The 22,075-nt window shown below is 38.8% G+C and overlaps 1 protein-coding gene across 3 annotated transcripts in view; it reads left to right on the forward strand.

The window, feature by feature from the left end:
* The window catches only part of Grin3a (glutamate ionotropic receptor NMDA type subunit 3A), a 192,894-nt gene that overhangs the window by 42,744 nt on the left and 128,075 nt on the right, over nt 1-22,075 (forward strand). For all 3 annotated transcript variants that reach the window (XM_032907677.1, XM_032907678.1, XM_032907679.1), the window contains exon 2: nt 6,281-6,885. In XM_032907677.1, coding sequence (XP_032763568.1) covers nt 6,281-6,885 — 605 coding nt within the window. The remainder of the gene's footprint in view (nt 1-6,280; nt 6,886-22,075) is intronic.

Below are 22,075 nucleotides of genomic sequence, written 5' to 3' on the forward strand. Positions count from 1 at the left end.
CACATAGGCACAGAGGAAATTTTCCTGAACAGAACAACAATGGCTTATGCTCTAAGATCGAGAATCAACAAATGGGACCTCATAAAATTGCAAACCATTTATGAGGCAAAGGACATTGTCAATAGGAGAAAATGGCAACCAACAGATTGGGGAAAGATTTTTACCAATCCTACACACAATAGAGGGCTAATATCCAATATATACAAAGAACTCAAGAAGTTAGACTCCAGAGAATCAAATAACCCTATTAAGAAGTGGACTACAGAGCTAAGCAAAGAATTCTCAACTAAGGAATGTTGAATGGCCGAGAAGCACCTAAAGAAATATTCAACATCCTTAGTCATCAGGGAAGTGCAAATCAAAACAACCCTGAGATTCCACCTCACACCAATCTGAATGGCTAAGATCAAAAACTCAGGTTACAATAGATGCTAGAGAGGATGTGGAGAAAAAGAAACACTTCTCCATTGTTGGTAGGATTGCAAACTGGTACAACCATTCTGGAAATCAATTTGGAGGTTGCTCAGAAAAACGGATATGGTACTGCCTGAGGACCCAGTTATACCACTCCTAGGCATATACCCAAAAGATGCTCCAACATATAACAAGGACACATGCTCCACTATGTTCATAGCAGCCTTATTTATAATAGCCAGAAGTTGGAAAGAACCCAGATGCCCTTCAACTGAGGAATGGATACAGAAAATGTGATACATCTACACACTGCAGTGCTCAGCTATTAAAAACAATGACTTCATGAAATTCATAGGCAAATGGATGGAACTAGAAAATTTCATCCTGTGTGAGGTAACCCAATCACAAAATAACACACATGGTATGCACTCACTGATAAGTGGATATTAGCCCAAAAACTCAGATTACCCAAGATACAATCCGCAGACCACATGCTCAAGAGAACCAAAGAGTGTATACTTCAGTCCTTCTTAGAAGTGAGAACAAAATACTCACAGGAAGAAATTACAGAGAAGAGACTGAGGGAAAGGTCATTCAGAGAAGGGATAGGGAGATCCCGGGGGTGGGGGGGAAATCAGGAAATGGTATATTTGAAATGTAAGTAAAGAAAATGTCCAATAAAAAAGAAAGAAAATGTGGTACACATAAAGGAGTATTACTCTTCTGTTTAAAAAGAAATGACATCATGAAATGTGCAGCAAATGGATGGAACTAGAAAAAAAAATATCATCCTATGTGCGATAGCCAGACTCAGAATGACAAATATAGCATGTATTTACTTACAAGTGTTTAACTTTTAGGTAAATGATAATCAAGCTACTGTCCACAGAGCCAGAGAGCTTAGGAAAAGAGAAGGACTCTAGAAAGGACGCATGGATCTCCCTGGGTAGGGGAAATAAAATAAGTTTTGTAGGCAAACTGGGGGCAGATATGGATGGGAGCAGGAGGGATCAGGTAGTGAAGGTACAGAGGGAGATAATGCAGAAAGAGAAAGCTGGAATTGGGGGTGCATTAGGGGGACAGTGTAGAGACCTAGTGCAGTGGAAACTTCCTGGAATCTATGAGGGTGACTCTAGTGAAGACTGCTAGTAACAGAGGATGCAATGTCTCAACCTGCCATGTTTGGTTGTCAACCAGGCAAGGTTTCCGGTGGTGGGACTAAGCTGTATTTGATTGAGCTGTTCGCCAAGGGCTTCCATGAAGATACCCAACATCCCAGGGTGACGCTAAGACACAGGGTTAATCTCCAAAATCTGACAGTGGGGGGCAGGGGAACATAGCCAAGGACAACCGCTACACAGCTTATCAGCTCACTGAATGTAGAGGTTGAGCTTGTGTTTACATGGATCCTTCACCCTCTATTCCAGCCTCTTTGACTTCTCTGCAGGTTATAGAAAGAGAAACCTCCACACCAACCCAGCCACAAAAACACTGGTCTACGATCTGTCCTGCCTTCAAGCTATGCTGAGGCAATGGTGGTGCAGAACCTCTGGGGGTGGCCAATGAATGTCTTGTTTAGCTTGAGGCGCATGCCTGACACTAACTTGGATGGCCTAGAGAGCTGGGGTGGAACCAAACACAACTGGCACAAAAAAAAAAAGAAAAAAAAAAGAATCAATGAGGGTTGGGGATTTAGCTCAGCAGTAGAGTGCTTGCCTAGCAAGCTCAAGGCCCTGGGTTCGGTCCCCAGATCCGGGAAAAAAAAGAAAAAGAAAAAAAATAAAGAATGAATGAAATGATCCCTTATGACATTCGGCTATGCTCATAGATCTGTGCCTTGTCTGGTCGTCACTAGAAGGGCTTCCTATGGCAGCAGATGCAGAGACCACATTATGTGGAGACATTGTGTGGAGAGAGAATCTAAATTGGAGGACTCCATGAGGCCCCTCCTCTCAGAGTTGGAAGAGAAGGAAGAAAGACTATAGAAGTCAGAGGAAATAGAGACCACCAGGAGAATATGGCCCACTTAATCAACTAATGAGGGACCAAGTGGGTTCACAGAGACTGACATAACAAGCATGGGTCCTGCTTGGGTCTACACTAGGTCTTCTGTGTGTATATTATAGTTGTTAACTTGGTGTTTCTGTGGGACGCCTAACAGTGGGACCAGGTGTGTTTGTGACTCTTTGTCTGTTCTTGGGACTCTTTTACTCCTATTGGGTGGCCTTGTACAGACACAATATGAGGTTCCTTGCATTGTGTTACTGTGTCTTCAAATACATCTCTCATTTATTCTCCTGAAATCCAATTACAGGATGCAGTACTCTACCTTTATCTGCATCCTCCCACTTCTGCTGCCCTCTTCCTGGAATACTCCTTCCTAGCCCTGCCATACTTCATTGTTTGATCTGTTGTAACTGCTGGGATTAAAAATTATATTAATTGTTTATTTCTCAGCTACTTATGTGCTGTGCCTCTCTCACTCACTCATGGGCAGAGGGCACATCTCACAAGGTTAAAATTGCCTTTCTGGATTGGATGTGTTTTCACTAAAGAATTCTGTGTCCTTGTTGACTGTATGTTCCCTATTCATTGTGAACACAGCTCTTTGTTGATTACTGATGCTGCAAATGATTTTTTTCATATTTCACATTCCTTCACTTTTTACTTATAATAGATTTTTTTCATGTCAGAAAAAAAAGAGGTCACAGGATTCACTTTAATGAGTCTTGAATTCTCATACATTCACCCAGTTGAGCTATTTTAATGATTTAATATTATATTTATGCCATTAGTAGACAGAAATTCATTTATTTATTTATTTATTTATTGTTTGTTTGTTTGTTTGTTTGTTTGTTTGTTGAAACAGGGTTTCTCTAGGTATAGCCCTAGCCATCCTGTATACCAGGCTGGTCTCAAACTCAAGAGATTCACCTGCCCCTGCCTCCCATGGGCTGAGATTAAAGGCATGCTCCAACATCACCCAGGAAGAATTTTATATTGTAGAATTAGGAATTTAAATTGTATTGTTTTTCTGAATGTTCTGTTTTTTCAACTCAATCTCATATTTCCTTCCATTTTGCTTTGTATTTCATGTGAAATGTATTAATTCAATATATTTAATTGATGTTCTGTGTGTATGTTAACTTTTGTTCCATTTACGTCTTAATTCTCTCTTCCTATTTCTGTTCTTAAACTATTCTTGCCTAACAAAATTGCAAAACCAATATTCTAATATAAGCTAAAGAAAGACCCTTCTGATGTTTTCTTATTTAAAATTTCTTAATTTGGCTCAATAATATTTTTTTTATTTTTTGCTGAAGGTTTTAACATAATTTGTACTATAAAGATTGATCATATTGATGATGTTTGCTTGTGTGTGTGAGAGAGAGAAAGAGAGAGAGAGAGAGAGAGAGAGAGAGAGAGAGAGAGAGAGAGAGAGAGAGAGAAGAGGTGAGGGAAACATTAAGATCACTTGAAAAGAATTGCAAGATGCTGCAGGTGAGGCTGCTAATAAGTATCATTAGATGCTTCTAAACAATTACTTAATAAATACTTATTTGAAGAATTGTTCCCCTCAAGACAGTAAGATTAATGTCAACATGTGGAGTTCCTCAACGGAATTGATTATAGGGGTAGTCCTGCTCGCATGGATTAATCACTATCTGCTGGGGAGGAAAAGGACTCTCTAACTAAGTCCCATGTTGCTTTTTCTTGCCAAATACTTTTATGTCTCCATCTAATGCTGAATTATCAATATGATCAGCATATTTTATTCTCATTCTTGCCTTCATACAACAAGCCTGTTCCTCATACTCATTAGAGAATTCTTCTGTGGGAAGTATTTGAATGAACCTTGGTTAAAATTTGGGCAAAATGTCTTGAAACTGTGCTGGTAATGGTTTCCTTCCTGTCTTTCAATTTTTAGTCTCTCAGATTATGATTAAAGTCCAGGAACTGGGGTGAGTAAAAGAATAATTCCAGTTGACAAACACTATCTCTGGCTCAATCCGTCAGAAGAGGGATTAAGACACAGGTCTAGTCCATTGTGTGACATAAGCAGTCTGGTGCATTTGAGGCAATCTGCAGTTAAGGGATAAACAACATATGACATGTATGGAATGATTAAGTTTTAGTAGTCATCAGAAATAAGCAAATGAAAACTCAAGGCAAATACATTGTAAATACACAGACATATAAACAAATGAACAAAGGCAATAAAAAGGTAAAAACAAACAAAAAACAGTTCTTCATTCAAAGAAATAAATAGTATACTCTGAAACAAATGTGGGTGGGCACAACCAGGGAACACAAACTCTAGTCACTGTAAATGATATGGACTGCAGAGGACGAGGTCACATAGTCTTTTGTGTCCACCAAACGCATACATCAATAAATTGCATTTAACAAATACATTCCTTAGGGCATTAGATAGGCAGCTCCAGCAATGCAAGGGGATCATTTCTATAAATTCCAGATGTTATTCATATTCTTGGTTTTAGGATTGATGGAGTCTTGATGTCTGCTAAGCTTAGCAGAACAATGTAAAAGGATAGCCTAATACTCAAGAGACTGTCAGGCCAAACACAGAAGGTAAGATAAATGGCTTTAAAGAGTTTTAGATAGCCTTGTAATTTTGGTTCTTAATCGAAAAAATATTTCCTCTATAATGATATTGTTCTATGCAGCTAAGTTCGGTCTATGGAATCTTTAATGTAGATGCAGCCTCAGAGGACTTCAGTTAACAACAACCTAAAGAATTTTCTAGGAATCCAGAAGAAAGCACTGTTTGGAAAAATGAATACGAATGCAAGCAAATCCATTTCCAATGAAAGGAGCGTCTGTATGAAAATACTTGCCCTGGTTCAAGAAAAAGATAATGAGTTATCCAGTATGGCTTTGTGTATGTTATAGGAAAGCAAAATTATCACAGACCAGAATTTTGGCAAGCTCTCGGAGACAGTTCAATAGTTTCCAATTGGAAGAAACTTAATTCATTTGATAGGTATTTGTTGTGCAACCAGCATTTATAAAGCTTGGCTCTAAAGTTTCTCAGGGAATCATTGTTAAAGGGTAAATGTATCAAGTGTCTGCTGTTGGGAAAGATACATGACAAATATATTGATGTTGAAAGACTACTCTTCAACTATGTAATTTATACGTTGTGACTGTTAAATTAAGAAACTCTTCCTTAATTGAGCTGGCAAGTTCCATCAGTGGATGAAATAGTAATTTAAGTTTCATGAATACATTCCATGACACATTTTTGATAGAAAGATCAACACAAATAGAAATGTGACCAAGCCTTTAACCTTGGACTATACATTTAACCGTGATGTATGTACCCTTCAATATGTCATGTGCTTTAGAAGAGCCTTGCTCAAGGGTCTAGATGCCTACTCATATTCTATAGTCTCTTATAAAAGAGGTGCACGGTGTTACTTTGTCTCTGATGGTTGTTTCACGGAAACAAAGCTATTTCTTCCAATTATTTCTCCTGAGAGAAATGTCTAACAAATGAGTCATTAAACACAGTGTAAGAAAATATGATCCATTAAATGGACTGACGTAAAAAAGACCCCATAAAAATCCATGACCACACAGGTGATCATACCTCTTCACTTCTCACATTGACGTCAAGAGTTATCTGCTCTCTGGTACTCAAGAATTGTCTGGAAATCAGGATAAAGTGTTGCTCGCTCATCAGATAAATAGCATTCTTTTTCCGAGTAAGAGAATTTTATTCCAGAAGAGATATCACAGGGGAAAATAGAGAAAGGCTTTAGCCTTGCAGGAAAACAAGCACCTCGTTACAGTCTTTGGGCAATGCTTTCTAATTCTTCTTTTTCATTATCTTTAAATACAGAATCCCCTGCACCTACAGCTGAGTTTAGAAAACTCACTAAGTTCTGATGCTGATGTCACTGTCTCAATCCTGACCATGAACAACTGGTACAATTTTAGCTTGTTGCTCTGCCAGGAAGACTGGAATATCACCGACTTCCTCCTCCTTACGGAGAATAACTCCAAGTTCCACCTCGAGTCTGTTATCAACATCACTGCTAATCTGTCCTCCACAAAGGACCTTCTAAGTTTCCTGCAGGTCCAGCTGGACAACATTAGGAACAGCACACCCACAATGGTGATGTTTGGCTGCGATATGGAGAGTTTCCGGCAGATATTTGAAATGTCCACACAGTTTGGACTATCACCTCCTGAACTTCACTGGGTTTTAGGAGACTCCCAGAATGTGGAGGAACTGAGGACAGAAGGCCTGCCCTTAGGGCTCATTGCTCATGGAAAAACCACACAATCTGTCTTTGAGTACTACGTTCAGGATGCCATGGAGTTGGTTGCAAGAGCTGTAGCCACAGCCACCATGATCCAGCCAGAACTTGCTCTCCTTCCCAGCACAATGAACTGCATGGATGTGAAAACCACAAATCTCACTTCTGGACAGTATTTATCAAGGTAGGATGTAAAGCCTGGGGTTCATTCTCATCCAGAGAGCTGGGATAGCAAGTAAAGTTTCCCTACCAATCCACTGTGCAGACGTCTTGATTCTGTGTAGTTCTAAAAACCAATAGTCCTCATATAGTTATGGGGAAATTACAGATCTCATGATCTGTTCTCTGTAATTTGATTCTGTATTGAGTGTTGTATTGTAGGGACAGCACTCAGCCCTAGTTATGTTCTTAGTCACAGTTGATTTCTTGTTAGGATATTTAAAAGCTTAGAGATTCAATATTCTATCTAATATATCAGGATAACATAGACTAGCATGATTCGGTATAATAAATAGGCCAAGAAACTGTAGATGAAAAATAATTAACCCATGGTTGGACCACATAAAAGCAAGAAATATTTATTTCCTTGTTTTTTCTTTCCCACATCAGTAGAACTGAACAAAACTCTCTAAATACATACAGAGGAAAAATAGTTACATGAAAATGTACTTTTCTCTCTCCTAAAGTTGTTTAAGGCAGTTTAGACCCTGGCTAAAGGCAAAGACTTCAGATCTGCACAGAACTAGAATCTTACTTCTACCTCTTTATTCTTTTATCACTTAGTCACGTTACCCAATTTCTCTCAGGCTTGATTTCCTAGGTTTCATGTCTGCTTATAGAAAAGGCATGTAAAATTGTAATGATATAAGCACAAGATCCTATTACTTGTGGAATAGTGAGAGCAGATAAAAAATAGAAGCTAGATAATGGGTGGAAGATAAGTCAATAGATGATAGATAGATGATATAGAGATGATAGGTAGATAGATAGATAGATAGATAGATAGATAGATAGATAGATAGATAGATAGATAGATAGATAGGATAACAGACAGACACACAGACAGAGATATGGTACACAGATCTAAAATAGTAAGCAATCCATAAGAATATTTTTCTAATATGCTGTCTATTATTCTATACTTAATTACATGTATGCATATTATAATTTGGTATCTTTATGTTTACTAGCTCCCATGAGTCAGAAGATGGAATGGAAATATTTAAAATAAAGAATAACCCCTAATATAGAGATGGGCTTATAATTACTGGGAAAGGGGAATGTCCACAAATGATATTTTTAGGATACTTGATTTTTTATCTAAAAGAGGATGACTTATGGTCAAAGAGTACAGGTCAGAGAATTAGGGCCGTTCCAAAGGTGAATTGTCCCTGTAGACTGAAACACATTTTAAGGCAATACTCTCAAAGAGTTTACAGACTGTACAGCAATTTCAGTGTCTTATCTTAAGAAAACACAAATACTTGGTAAAAGACGAGGAAGCCTTCATGGTTTTATGCACAATTATACTGAGAACTTACTGTATCTAAGCAATCTCCTAAGAGCCAGGTGTACAACAGAAGTGAAGACAAGGCATAGCTTAATACCGTTCACAAATACATAAAGTGGGTATGATGGCTCATTCCTCTAATCCCAGCATTTCAGAGGCACAAACAGGAGGATCTTTGTGGGTTCCAGGCCAGCCAAGGATATGCAGAGAGACCTGATTTAAAAAAAAAAGGAAGAAAAGAAAAAGTAAAGTAATTGAAATTAATTTTCAAAAATCTATTAATGATAAAATTGAATAATATACCATCCTAACTTTCTCTTTTTCCCACATAGCATTTTAATTTTCATAAGCTCAAATTTTATGTGTATTTTATTTTGCAAAATCTACACAGAGTTAATCCAGTTATACCCTAGTACATAAGTGAGGTTCAGGATTTTATCTAAGAGAAAAGGCCTTCTCCTTTATAATCCCCATATGATTCCAAACTGTTTATTCGGGAGGTCAGTCATAAGCAGCAGGAGAAATGAAAATTACACTATAATATTTAGCATGTTTAGCATGTCCATGTAAAATGGACAACGCAAGAAAACTCTGATTGAGTTCTAAAACATTTAAGGGAAATGAGTAAGAATATTTGTTGACTTAGATTGTATTACACCAATAATTCATTTTATCAAGGTCAAATAACCTTTTTGACTTCCCAAGGTTTAATTTACAGTAAAATCACATTTCTCAGGCTAGCAAGATTGCTCAGTGAGCAAATCAGTATCCACTAAGACCAAAGACATGAATTCTACCCACCCCATTCCTCAGTTACATAGCCACAGGAGAGAACTTGTCTTCTGACCTCCATACTTGCACAGTGGCACATATATGTATATATGCATACATACCTACACACATACATGCATACACACATATGCAACATACACATGCATGCACATGCACTCATATGCATACATGTATATAGATATGTACACCCATGTACATGCTGACACACACACTCACACAATAAACGTAATTTACAAACCTAAAATCTCTCTCTCAACTCAGTCCCCATGACACTTCTTCTATTGACTTCTAAGTGGTACTTAGCCTCTTCATCCTGACCTGTCTGACTTCTGAGGGAAATCTAAATTCCATTTAATGGAAATGTTATTATTTTACTTAGTCCACAATCCAGCATATAGCATACTCAATTGATAGTTGCTGATATTTATTTGTAGAGAAAGAAAACCTTCTCTTGTACTTGTGTCTCCAATTTCATTTACTTAGAGGAAAAATGGATAGTTGGCGAGTGTATGCTTTCTAAACTAAATATAAACTTTTGCTCTAGTTTTCTTCCTTTCTTTTATTTCTTTTACTTTTGACTCAACGGTGGAAGGCTCTACCCTCATGATTGTTTCCGCATATTTTATTCCACAAAGTTTGAAAATTACAAAAGAAGAATGTGAAGTCTGGAGCCCAGAGGCAGTTCACAATGCACAGGGGTCAGTGGCAATATTTTCATCCCCGTGGGTGTGTGTGAGAAATGAACTCAAAGAACTTCAGAAAATATGCCTGGGACTTTTTTAAACTCCTGAAGGAGTACCGTCAAAGAAAAAGTTTCAAAGTGTTCGGGACAGGGTCAGGGACAGCGGGCATATCCCCGGAAGGAGTCTGGGTAGTGAATAACTTAAAGGCTGCCTTAAGCCAGAAAGCTGCTGTGGGTTTTCCATCAGCCTTATTTGTTTTGTTTGAATCCATTCTTTTGGAAAGTTAGTTATTCTCAGTCCATAAGTCACATCTGCATACAGTAATTTCCTTAATTGTCCCTAAATTTTGTGAGGCTGACCCCACTCCCTCACTGCATAATAAAAGCCAGAAGGATAATGAGCTGTGACTAGCTGGTGCCAGACTTGTGCAAGCTTTCATTTCTCACACAGTCATTTTGGGTTTAGGCTGACAGAATTGTTAACATTTTAAAATGTTAATGAAATCTCCCCAAACATGGCATTTTTCAGCACAGACTTTTAGACTAGGAAAATAATTTCTTGTGGCAGACTACACAGACGTAATTACAGGTATAAGGGATTTAATTCTTCTCAGTTGCCCACAAGCCAGAGCAAATGTCCATCATGACTCAACGTAGACAAAAGGATTAGAGGACCTAGGTCACTGTGCTATCTTTAACAATATATTAGAAAGTTGTTTTACTAAATGTTAATTTGAGGGGCAACCGTAGGTGGCACATCATCTTGACAGTGTCTCCATGAATGTACATCTGCGTCTCTACTCGATCAATGACCATTTCTTGCTAGGCTGGAGGAGATATAATAAGTACTTGAGTCTTGTCGTTGTAGAGCTGACAGCACAATGCATAAAGGTAAGCTATAAAGTTCTGGGGTGTGTACAAACACACACACTGCCCCTGTTTTAGAAATTATTAATCCTGACCCAGGGTTTCTACCCTGCCATTGACCCTTTAGTTCTGGGATAAAACACACACACAACCTTTCTATTTACAATAAACCTTAAACAGCACAGGAACTGGGCAGATATCTAACCAGCTAATACCTTTGTTATTAGAATGTACTTTCCTATCTATAACCCCAAATTATTACTTACTACTTACTATCTTTCATCTGAGTTGCTCTTAACTCCAATTGGTCAGCCTTTAGGGCCATGTTTTTATGGCTCACCAAACCCATGGTGGCTTCTCCTTCCTCCTCCTGCACCTTCTTCATCTCTCCTTACTCCTCTCTGACCCCAAGCCCAGGAAACCTAAACCCCACCTATGTCTCTTCTTCCCTACCATTGGATGTTAGCATCTTTATTTACCAATCAGAAATAACTTGGGGGCAAAGTCTATGTGTGAACTCTCTCTTCTCTGGACAACCAAGTACTGGGGGAAGGAGGGAGAGGCACTTGGCATTACAATAGATAACAACAACAAAAAAAAAAGAAAGAAACAAACTTCAACACTATCCCGTTCTCCATGAAACAAAGTCTTGCTATGTCATCCACTCTGGCCTAGAACTCAACAATCTTCTGCCCTCTGTTTCCCGTGTGCTGGGATGACAGGACTGTGCCACTATGCTCAGAAAGCTATGAACTGTTTAAAATACATGGACAAATCCATTAGCATTCTCGGAGCTTTGGTGGTTTTAATAAATGAATTCAAGTTTTCACATTTGAAGCTAATTCTTAAGCATAGAAAATAAAATATGTGAATTTGTTAAGGCCTGAACCCAAAATGTAGCACAATTCGAGCATTAATTGCATTTGAAAAAGATCTGAGATGTACCTAGGATTCACAGCATACCACATATGGTTTTTATGCCAGGCTAAGGAGTTTGCATTTCATGTGCCGAATGGATGTCAAAGAAGCAGAACATTAGCCTAGACATATTTATAAATATGTCTATTTTTGAGATATATATTTTGATATAAGGGCTTAATAAAATGATCAGTGTAGCCTTAAACTTGCCCCATACCTCAGAGTGACTTTGAACTTGTGATTCTCCTAACCTAAGCCTCTCAAGCAGTTAGGATTACAGGTCTATGCCGCTAGGCCAAGCTTAACAGTCCAGCTCTGCTTTGCTGAGCGGGATGAATAATCTGTCCTTTGAATAGCTTCCGAACTTTATTTCTGAATCCTGCAAGAATTCCACCAACTAGATAAAGTTGTATGTTCAACCATACATGTTCCTAAGTTTCTGACATTGGGTCATGCCCTCAGCTGGGGGCACAGAGCACAGGAGACAGAGTCCTTGTCTTTCAGAAAGCATGCAGTCTATTCCTCTGTCTTCTCAGCAGGAGAGAACATACATCTAATCATTTTTATCCATTTTCCGTAACCTGGCTATTCGGTACTGAACCAACTATTACTACTTCTATTTCCCTGCATCCACTGTGTCTGCTGCTGTTCTTCTACTCTCTCTCTAGTTGGTGTGAACCAACATGCTTGTGAGATGTAAAACCTCCCACATGTGCTAATGACCTTTCCTCCTATGTTTGTTGCTGTGCTTACACGGCCAGGCAATTATCGAGACTCACTGGCCTTCTCTTAATAGTAATTTTCAAATTATTGATTCTGCACATAATTGTTAAGACTCTGTTATATGCCAGGTATCAAGAGACACTAGAAAAAATTCCAGGAGAAATTCAAAAGCTCGTGTTCTTTTAAAAGAAAACTCTTTAAATTAATGATGGTGCTACGTCCATTCCTGTATACTAAAAAATTTGAGAAGAGAAGAAAAAAATCAAAACCTTGGGGTTTCATGATAAAATTCTAATTTTGAATACTTCTACCTATTAGCCTTATTACGCAGCAGCATTTCAAATGAGTCAAAAGTATTTAAACTGTATAACCTTTAAGTTTATTATTAAGACAATTTGCCTTATCCGCATTCTACTATACATTCAGGACTAATATAAATCTCCCTTAGTTAGTACTTTATGACAATATGATTTATATTTTTGGTCACATGGTATTTAAAAATCAAAAGACAAAACCGCCCATGTGTGAGTAATCTCCTACATACCTCCACTCAGATAGCTGGGGAGCATGTAGGTCTTAACATCAACTTTAAGAGAAATAGCTTCAGCGGAGATGGAGGCCGAAGCTAGGTGCTGGTGTTTAGCAGTGCCTCTCCAGTGCCCCAGGGAAACACATTGCTTGTGGGTGACCTTTTATGGATGACCGTGACCCTCTTGGCGTAGCTTTCTATGCTGGAACACTTGGGGACTTTATACTTATAGGAGAAAATGCATGTTGTACAGTCTTATATGTGTCCAGCAGGAAACCCTGTCACTAGACCAGCTGACTGAAATCTGTTGACTATTTTTTTCCTTCTGGGTCACTTAAGGGATGACATGAGTTGAGTCTAAAATTGCTAGAAGTCATAAGGACCTCAGATAAGCAACACTGGAAAGCGCACATTACCTCAGAACTTTGTTTCAATAAACATAGGAGGGTTCGGGTTGCAGTGGTGTTATGCTGGGTAATTTCTGCACATCAGTGAAGCTTTCCAAGTTGTTATTTGCCTGAAAGGGACTTTTATTCTTTGTTCACATTTTCCCTTCATGTGCATCTATTGTAAAATTTGGAAATAGATCAGAAAGTTCTGACTCTATAGAGAACAATGTTAACTGCTCCACTCTGAATTCTAGATCTGTCTCCTGTCTACATCCTGTAACCTTTCAGAGGGTTGTCTGGCTGGTAAATACTCTGTAACGTTCCATGTCCCGAGCCATGTACCAGCTATGATGGAAGAGAAATCAGCAGTGAGGCTAGTATTCATACTAGATCTAGAGAACCAGCATAAATTAAGTTAGGGGAATAGAGAAAGCAAGCAGGAACAGTCAACGAGTGGTCACAGACCACAGAAGTGAGGAACCAAAGTTCATAACAAAGCCCAGGGCAAAAAGAAAGCAACTTGGATCTAGGACAGTTCTCTTACTGCTGTGTGGTATATGGGAGAGGAAAAAAACAGAACTTACAGCATCTCAAGGAAAATATGGGTCCTTAGCCACATGTCAGATTTCTTGCTGAAGCCTCCTCTCCCCATACTCCAATAGCAGAGCAGACTAAGAATGTATTACAATAAGAATTTCATTTATTGGTACTTTCCTCCTCTCACGGGAAATTCCAAGAACGTCAACAGCTCTTCTTCCATTATGAAGTTTTACTTGTAACTGAATTTTGCAAGTACAGGCAAAATACAGACTCTAATGAGTCAGACACATGCGTATGGATTTAGTGTTAAACTAAATTTGTCCATTTACTGGTAAAAGTGTTTTTTGAGAAGATGAACCTGGGTGTCCCTTAAAAATACAACAATATTGGTGATTACAATGTACGGGCATCCAGTACTGGGAGACTCAAATTTTAGCCGTTTCCAGTTCCTGTTGAGTTCCTTATTACCAGAGAACGTTCCCATTGAACTAATCTCTATTTTTGGACCTCATCCATTATTCAGAAGGAAATGTATGAGAACCGTAATGCTTTGAACACTCTATAAACTGAAAATGCGAAAGCTTCCTGACTGATTGAGCCTATTCTTTTGCCAGAGCAATAAATGCTTTAAGATGCGTGTCTGCTCGGAGATGTATATTTAACTGCATCTGCCACACAGACGCTATGGAGAAGTTCCCCCGTCCAGACGCTGTGCCATGCCTAAGACTCAAAGCTGACTCCATGTGACAGATGTAGCCTGTGCCACGAAAGCAGCCAGCGCGGGCTGGGTTCATCCGTGATAACAGCAAAGCTGTGTCACCTCTGCTTTTTCAATGTAAAATGTGGAACCCCGTGTTTACAGGGATCTTGTAGTCTAAAAAGTCAACTGACATTCCATAATGTACTCAAGCTACCAGGAGGACTAGGGGCAGAGAACTTTCGCATGTGGGTTAGGAAATAAGATACAGTTGATGTCCAACTTGGAGACATGTCTCATAGGTAGAGAATTAAGTCAAACTAATATCAAACTAGCATGTTCTGATGGGGTTGCCAACAGGTATATCCAGCAGCAATGAACTGTGTCTTCATGGTAGCTCTCTGGATAAAACATTTGAACTCTTATTAACAAATAACAAGGCAAATACAGGGGTCTACATCTGTAAGACAAATCACACATGAGAGCTGAGCTAGAAACAACTGACATAGGCATGTAGGAATGTTCTCTAGGGATGCAAGAGAAGAGTGAGCTAATAAGTTGGGTGGGCATAACTAGATGATTCCACAGGGTGCTGTTTACTGATAGAAAAGGAACAGAAGCAGTATAAACCAAGGGAGATGGTTGAGTGGTAAAGGCACTTCTCACCAGGTCTGATGACCCCATGTGCTTATTGTGGTGCACACAAATGCCCACATGCATAAACATACAAAATAATATGAATAAAACAACATTTTTTCTTTTTTTCCCCCCGGAGCTGGGGATCAAACCCAGGGTCTTGTGCTTGCTAGGCAAGCGCTCTACCACTGAGCTAAATCACCAACCCACAACATTTTTAATTAAAGAACTGGTATATCTGAAGCCGAATGAAAGCAGAGCAAGACACAAATATTCAGACCGAGTGCATAAGAACAACTAAATCTGACATGAGCCCAACAATCCCAACTACAAAAAGATGATGCTGGCCCATGGGGAGTTTGAAAGGGTGGCACTAGTAATGACACTGGCAAGATTCCTAACTAGTGCTAGGCATAGCGGTACGCACATGTAAAGCCAGTGCTTGGAGGCAAAAGCAAGAGGATCAGGAGCTCAAGGTCATCCTGAGCCACATAGGGAGTTCAAGGTTGGATTGAGCTACATGCAATTCTGTCTCAAAGAGGAGGGAAAGGAGAAGGGAAGAAAGAAAGGAAGAAAACAAGGTAGGAAGAAAGGGAGGAAGAAAGGGAGAAAGGAAAACAGAAACACAGAAAGTAATATACTGCCAATTGAGCAAAGACAAAAGGTCAAAATTAATTCTCACAGGAAAGATTATTATAGAGCTTTATAGAAGAGGAACAGATCTCCCATTTATCAGAGGGAAAATATTAATATAATGAGATGATCATGAAGGGGAAAGTCAGCTCATTTTTCAAGGTATGAGAGAATGAGGATGCAGAATTTGTTAATGAACTAAGAAGTTTCCCAAGGGGAAAATGAACATTAAGGCTCTATAGAGAAGATAGATATCCCCATGTATAGATGTGATAAATGGGCTGCTATAGTGGCAGAGTGGGTGCGAGGACAGAGCAGCCTGGGAGAAACAGAAAACAAGTGAGACCACTTGATGAAGAGTTCATGTGCAGAGTAAGACCAAAGTCGAAGCCAGCGTACGACCTGTGGATAGCAGGGGCAGGAGGGAAGGCACGCAAGGAGAGTGAGGCTTTCATACAGCATGAGCCTGGAGGCAACCAGATGAAAAAAGAAGTGTTTCAAAGGCAAGAACAAAACACAAATTTCTAATACACATGTTCTTAAATTTTTATATGACAAAAAGACAAAGAAAAATCATTAAATTTTGTTGTTTTGTTTTGAGAATTCATAAAATACGTTCTGACCAGAGTTTACCCTCTCCCATTTCCACTCAGATCCTCCCCACCTCCTCACCTTGCCAACTTCATGCCTTCTTTCTCTCACTCTCTCTTTAGAAGACAAACATGCAAATTAAGAACAGCAAATCAGAATGAATAAATAATAATGTGAAAAAAGACAAGAAATACAAACCCAAAATAAACCATAAAAACACAAAATCAAAGGACAATGATATATAAACAAAAGATCAGTAAGGTAAAAACATAATGCCCAAACGAAGCAATATGAGAGGAAAACTAGGCACATTGCAATCTGTATACCCACAGACGTTTGGTATAGAGGAAAGGACTATGGGAAAGGGGAAATCTTTCAAGAAAAGGGAAATAAAATATGTAGTTGTGGAGATACAGGGGACAGAGTGGAACAAAAAGATTAAGCAGAGATGGGAAAGAAGAGAAGAGAGAAGGAAGGACAGCTAACACTATAAGTTTGGGGAGGGTGTCATATAGAAACCTACTACAGTTGAAACTTCTTGAAATATATACCTATATGATTGAATCTAAATGGAGTCACTAAACAACAGGGAAAGTAGTGCCCCAACTACACATCTTTCCTCTCCAAGCAATACTTTCAGTACCAGGAATGGGTTATATCTAATTGAGTTGCCAACCAATGTCGATTCCATGAGGTCCCATGGAATCCCCAGATAACACAGGCTGTTGGCAAAGCTACTTATCAATTGCTTTCTACAAAGTGATGGTAAGGTCCTACTGCTGAAGACAGCATTTATGTATCTCACTGAACTCAAAGAAATCAGACCGGTGCCCAATTAGAGCCTCGACTTAAAATTTTCAATACAATAATATTATTTGTGGTGGCTAGCACTTTAAAAGTTAACTTTACATGGATAGCAATGAATAGCCTAGTAAGAGCACCAGTGGAAGGGGAAGCCCTTGGTCCTGCCAAGACTGAACCCCCAGTGAATGTGATTGTTGGGGGAGGGTGGTAATGGAGGAAGGATGGGGAGGGGAACACCCATAGAAAAGGGGAGGGGAGGGGTTAGGGGGATGTTGGCCTGGAAACCGGGAAGGGAATAACAATCGAAATGTAAATAAGAAATACCCAGTTTAATAAAGATGAAAAAAAAAAGGTTAACTTTAGGAAATTTTAGAGAGCAAGTTAAAGGCAAAATGAATAATGTAAATTTTTCAGATAAATTGAATTAAGTAAAATCAGGTGAAAAATATGAATACTGAAATTCATTAAAAATTTAGGTAAACACAGCAGTTTCCATCCCTTAAATGGAAATACGTATGCTTACTTTTTCTAATTAGTACCTGGAATACTTAGCCACTTAATATCGGCTATAAAATTAGGAAGCATGTTTTCATTTGTGCAAGTACAGTGAACCAAAACACAAACCATTTCAGTTATGCAGCCATTAGCCAATGTGAAAGCAAACCCTCAGACACCAGAGTAGTTTCATCTGAGCCAAGCAATAAGGAGAGATAAGTAGACAGCTCTCAGCGACCGGTTCTAACATTGTATGATAAACATGGGTGAAAAAAAGGAGCCTAAAATACAAGACATAAACCATGTGCCAACATCCCAATGATGTAATCAAATAAATCCAGGGTTTTTCCTTATCACTGCTGTTTGTTCTGTGGTTTGGCCTGTTTGCAGTTCTGAAGTTTGAGCTCAGCCTCTTACACATGTCGAAAACACGCTCCCACTGAGCTGGATAGGCAGCGTTTGAAAAGTGCTTGTGTGAGGGTAGAGGTTTACCCAGGTACCTAGCCTGGCCTTAAGCGGCTATCCTAGCAGGATAACATGAACCTTAAACTCATGAACCTCCTTTCTGGGTTCCCTGAGTAGTGGGACTTTAGGCTTGAGCCATCAGGCCCTGCCAAGCTTCTTTAAAATAAATAATTAAAATAAGCAAATCTGGAAAAATAAAATGAATAAAATACAATAAGCAAATCTCTTAAAATCGTACTTGCCAAAACCTAATTGACAATTAGAGAGTAAACACAACTTACTAAAGTTGATTTTTCTTTTAAAAGAACAGAGAACAAATAAATGGGCCAATGATAGAAATAACAATAGCTGGTTTTCAACTAAAACACAAAGTACTAAAATTGACTAGTAGAAAGTCCAAAGAAATCGTAGACGTAATTCATACAGATGTGATCAAATTGCCTACCACCACACAGAGACTGCGCAGAATAGACCGTATCCCCCCAAATGCACCTAAAGTAGGTAGATCGTGTAGACTTCCAAATCTTTAAAATATGGGCAGCCCTGATGATACAGAGAATGCTGGGTGTCCTGATACAGTTCCAAAGTGTGCTTCCTTCATAATTTAAAGTTAGCTCTTTAGAAAGTAATTTGTTATTCCATGTTAAGTATTTCTTCTAAGCGCCATGCCAAAAAAACTTTTATACATTGTCACAATTCATCTGTGTGGTATGAACACCTTGGGCAGTGGACACAAACTGCAATGGCAGTAAATACTGATGGACAGGAAGGTATGTGACACAGGTGTGTGTGTGCGCATATGTGGGGATGGGATGTGCCCCCCCATTCCAAAAAAAAAAAAAAAATGTGTAGCAAACCCTCCTAGGCCCAAGCTTTCTTCCACAAATAAACAAATCCATTACCAAAGATGTTGGTTAGCTTTGTTCAACAGAGTATGACTCTGTGATACCCTAACTTTCAAATGTCGTCTCTAAAGTACTCACTATATCGTCCCAAGTCTAAAAACCCTGTATATTACAATACTGTCATAACCACTTGTGCAGTTGTGATATAAAAGCAATAAAAGCTACTTCTGGTGATATAGATCCATCTAATTTGGCTGTATTTAAAAGTATACAGAAAGAAAGAACAGAACAATATATTCAAACTTAATAAATAAACTACACTAAATAAAATGCATTAAATAATATGACAGCTATGGTGTTTTAAAATAAAAATTACAGAAAAAATAATTGAGCACACACACACACACACACACACACACAACGTGAAATAATTGTGCACATTCTTTATCCCACTTCCTAAAGAACAAATCAAGAACACAGGAGATCTTTAAAAATATAGTAAACAAGTTTTATTTTACATGCAAAGCTAAAATAAATACTTTCTTGTTCTTTCAACATTTATAGAAATCATTTAAACATCCCCCCCCAAAAAAAACAGTAATACTGTGTTGTTAAAATAAAACAAATTTTTTAGGGTCTGAAACATAGATGAATGGTAGAGCCTTTGATTAATATGTAGAAGCCCCCTCCAAAAACTCAACTCCCCTTTCTATAATACAATAAGAAATAAGAATGCTATATTTGATGCCATGTTTATAGCTTTAAATGTCTATTATAGAAGAAATTGTTGTCACAAATGTGTCCTCCTCAACATAAAATAGAAAGAGGTAAAACAGGGAAACCTGGAAATTAATTAGAATGAACAAATTAAAAACCACAATCAACTGAGAAGAAATTGAGCAAGAGCCTTAGTACATTCAACATCTTATACAGCCCAATAGCAGTGAAGTCCTAGAGTAAAATCATTTGCCAATGTTGACTCAGAAATGGGGAAAACTTAACTGAGAAACTGAAAATATCATTAAAGAATTACATCATTTTCTGACTGAGGTGGAGGGCACCACAGAACTATGAATACAAGTATTATCTATTCGTAGGGAAGTGTGAAAACATGACCTTTTAGCCAAGCACACCAGTAGGTTCTGATCCAGGGACTATTACTTCCCTAACCATGCTTTTTGACCACGCTGTACTCCAGGCATGAATTCGCTCCTGTGGATCAACTCTCAAATCCAATCCAGAGAACGGTCGGTTACCCTTCACATACTGTTGTGTCAGCATTGCATAGTGTGCAAATTTTGCCTGATGGGTCAGTATTGTAGCATGCAGGGTCCACATAGGTGAGAGCACTGATGCAACCCCCTCCCCCTGATTACAGGCTGAACAGCACTTTCCAGCACCATGAAAATGAGCCAGCGGGGAGAGTTTTCTGACCAGTTCAAGATTGATTTCTCAATGTCCTGCAACCTAAGTGGGAGGTATCTTAGCAATAAGGCCTTTCCATGGAGTTACATTGGACAACCAAGAGTAATGATGATAGCCTATATTGTTTTGGGTCCTGCTGGGACCTCCCTGACCAATAACTCATAGAAAGGTAATCCATGCCCTGGCGATAAGGTTTTCATTTAATAACTCATGTTATGTGGGAGTAGCATTGCTCGCCCAGGCAGGATTCCTCTGTTTGAACTTCTTTGTTATTGTTGTTGATATATTTTCAATTAGCTCACAAGCTAGTAGTGTGTCTTAAGGCTTCCTCATATGACCTGAGTTTAGGTTAATCTGCCTGCTATCCTTTTTCATCTCCCACTATGTACACCAATCCCCACTTAAACCTTTAGCTCCCAGCATTGCCCCCATTGTTTCATACCAGGAATATTCTATCCACACTTATTATATTTCTTACATGGGTTGCAAGATCACAGACTCCCCTTATTTTGGTCAGCCTTCCCCTTGCCCGTTCATTTTCCTGCACCCATCACTCTACTACCTACCTGAACCTTTCTGTTTCAAGTATCCCCCCTCCGTGTTTTCACTTCACCTTTATCCTAAAAGACCCTCTCCCTAATTGCACCCCTCCCTTCCAATAATCCGTTTAGTTCCTTGGATCACATCCATTTACCAGCTTAGATTCTTATTACAATAGGGATGAAGTTTTCACAGAATAAAAATAGGAAAAATGAAATTGAAAAGAGCCAAGCCCATGGGCTGGAGGAATGGCTCAATGGTTAAGAGCACTGGATGTTCTTCCTGTGGATCTGAGTTCAATTCCTAGCACCCATGTGTCATCTGTCTGGGATTCCAGTACCAGGGTTACTGACATACTGACACACACACACACACACACACACACACACACACACACACACACACACAGAGAGAGAGAGAGAGAGAGAGAGACAGAGACAGAGAGAGAGAGACAGAGAGACAGAGAGACAGAGACAGAGAGAGACAGAGATAGAGACAGAGAGACAGAGACAGAGAGAGAGACAGAGAGAGATTTGTGTAAGCAAAACACCAATGAACATAAAATAAAAATAATTTTTTTAAAGTTCTTTTTTTAAAAAAAGAAAACAGCAGGGCCCAGACAATTCTACAACTGAGTCACAAATCCTCTAGTAGGAGGACAAAACACTGATCCACTAAGATTTATCTTAGTCATTTCTTAGGGAAATCCTTCACTTCCTTTCTTTTAAAGATGCTATTTCATCTTAAAAATACAACGACATTTCTTTCAATGAATTAAAAGGAGAAAGAGCTAATTGGTTTTCTTCTTAATTTAACTTTTTTAGATTTGCTTACTTCATTTTATGGGTAAATGATTTGCCTGCACCTATCTGTGCATGACCGATGCCTGTAGACGTTGGAACAGTCAACTACCCTGGGGATAAAATTAGCACGGTGTGAACCACTATGTGTGCACTGGGAAGTGAACCCAGATCCTCTTCAAGAACAGGGAGTGTTATTTATCCATAAAGTCATTTCTCCAACCCTCTGTAATTTATCTTTAAAGTACCCTAACCGCATTTAGACAATCAATAGAGACCTCACACAAACCTTCTGATGAGATCTACCCAATGCCCACCTGCTCCCTGCCCATATGATCTCTCTGATGCTATATATCATTCCCCCTATGTGCTCTCATTGCAGCCCTTCTTGTTTCCTCAAGAGTGCCATATTAGAGACACTTCTGTTTTCCTCTATCAGCACATTTTCTATTTGTACTGAGTCACGCTAATGAGCCTAAATGACAGTGTATTT

The sequence above is a fragment of the Rattus rattus genome, chromosome 7 (genome assembly GCF_011064425.1).
Source record: "Rattus rattus isolate New Zealand chromosome 7, Rrattus_CSIRO_v1, whole genome shotgun sequence".
Lineage (NCBI taxonomy): Eukaryota > Metazoa > Chordata > Mammalia > Rodentia > Muridae > Rattus > Rattus rattus.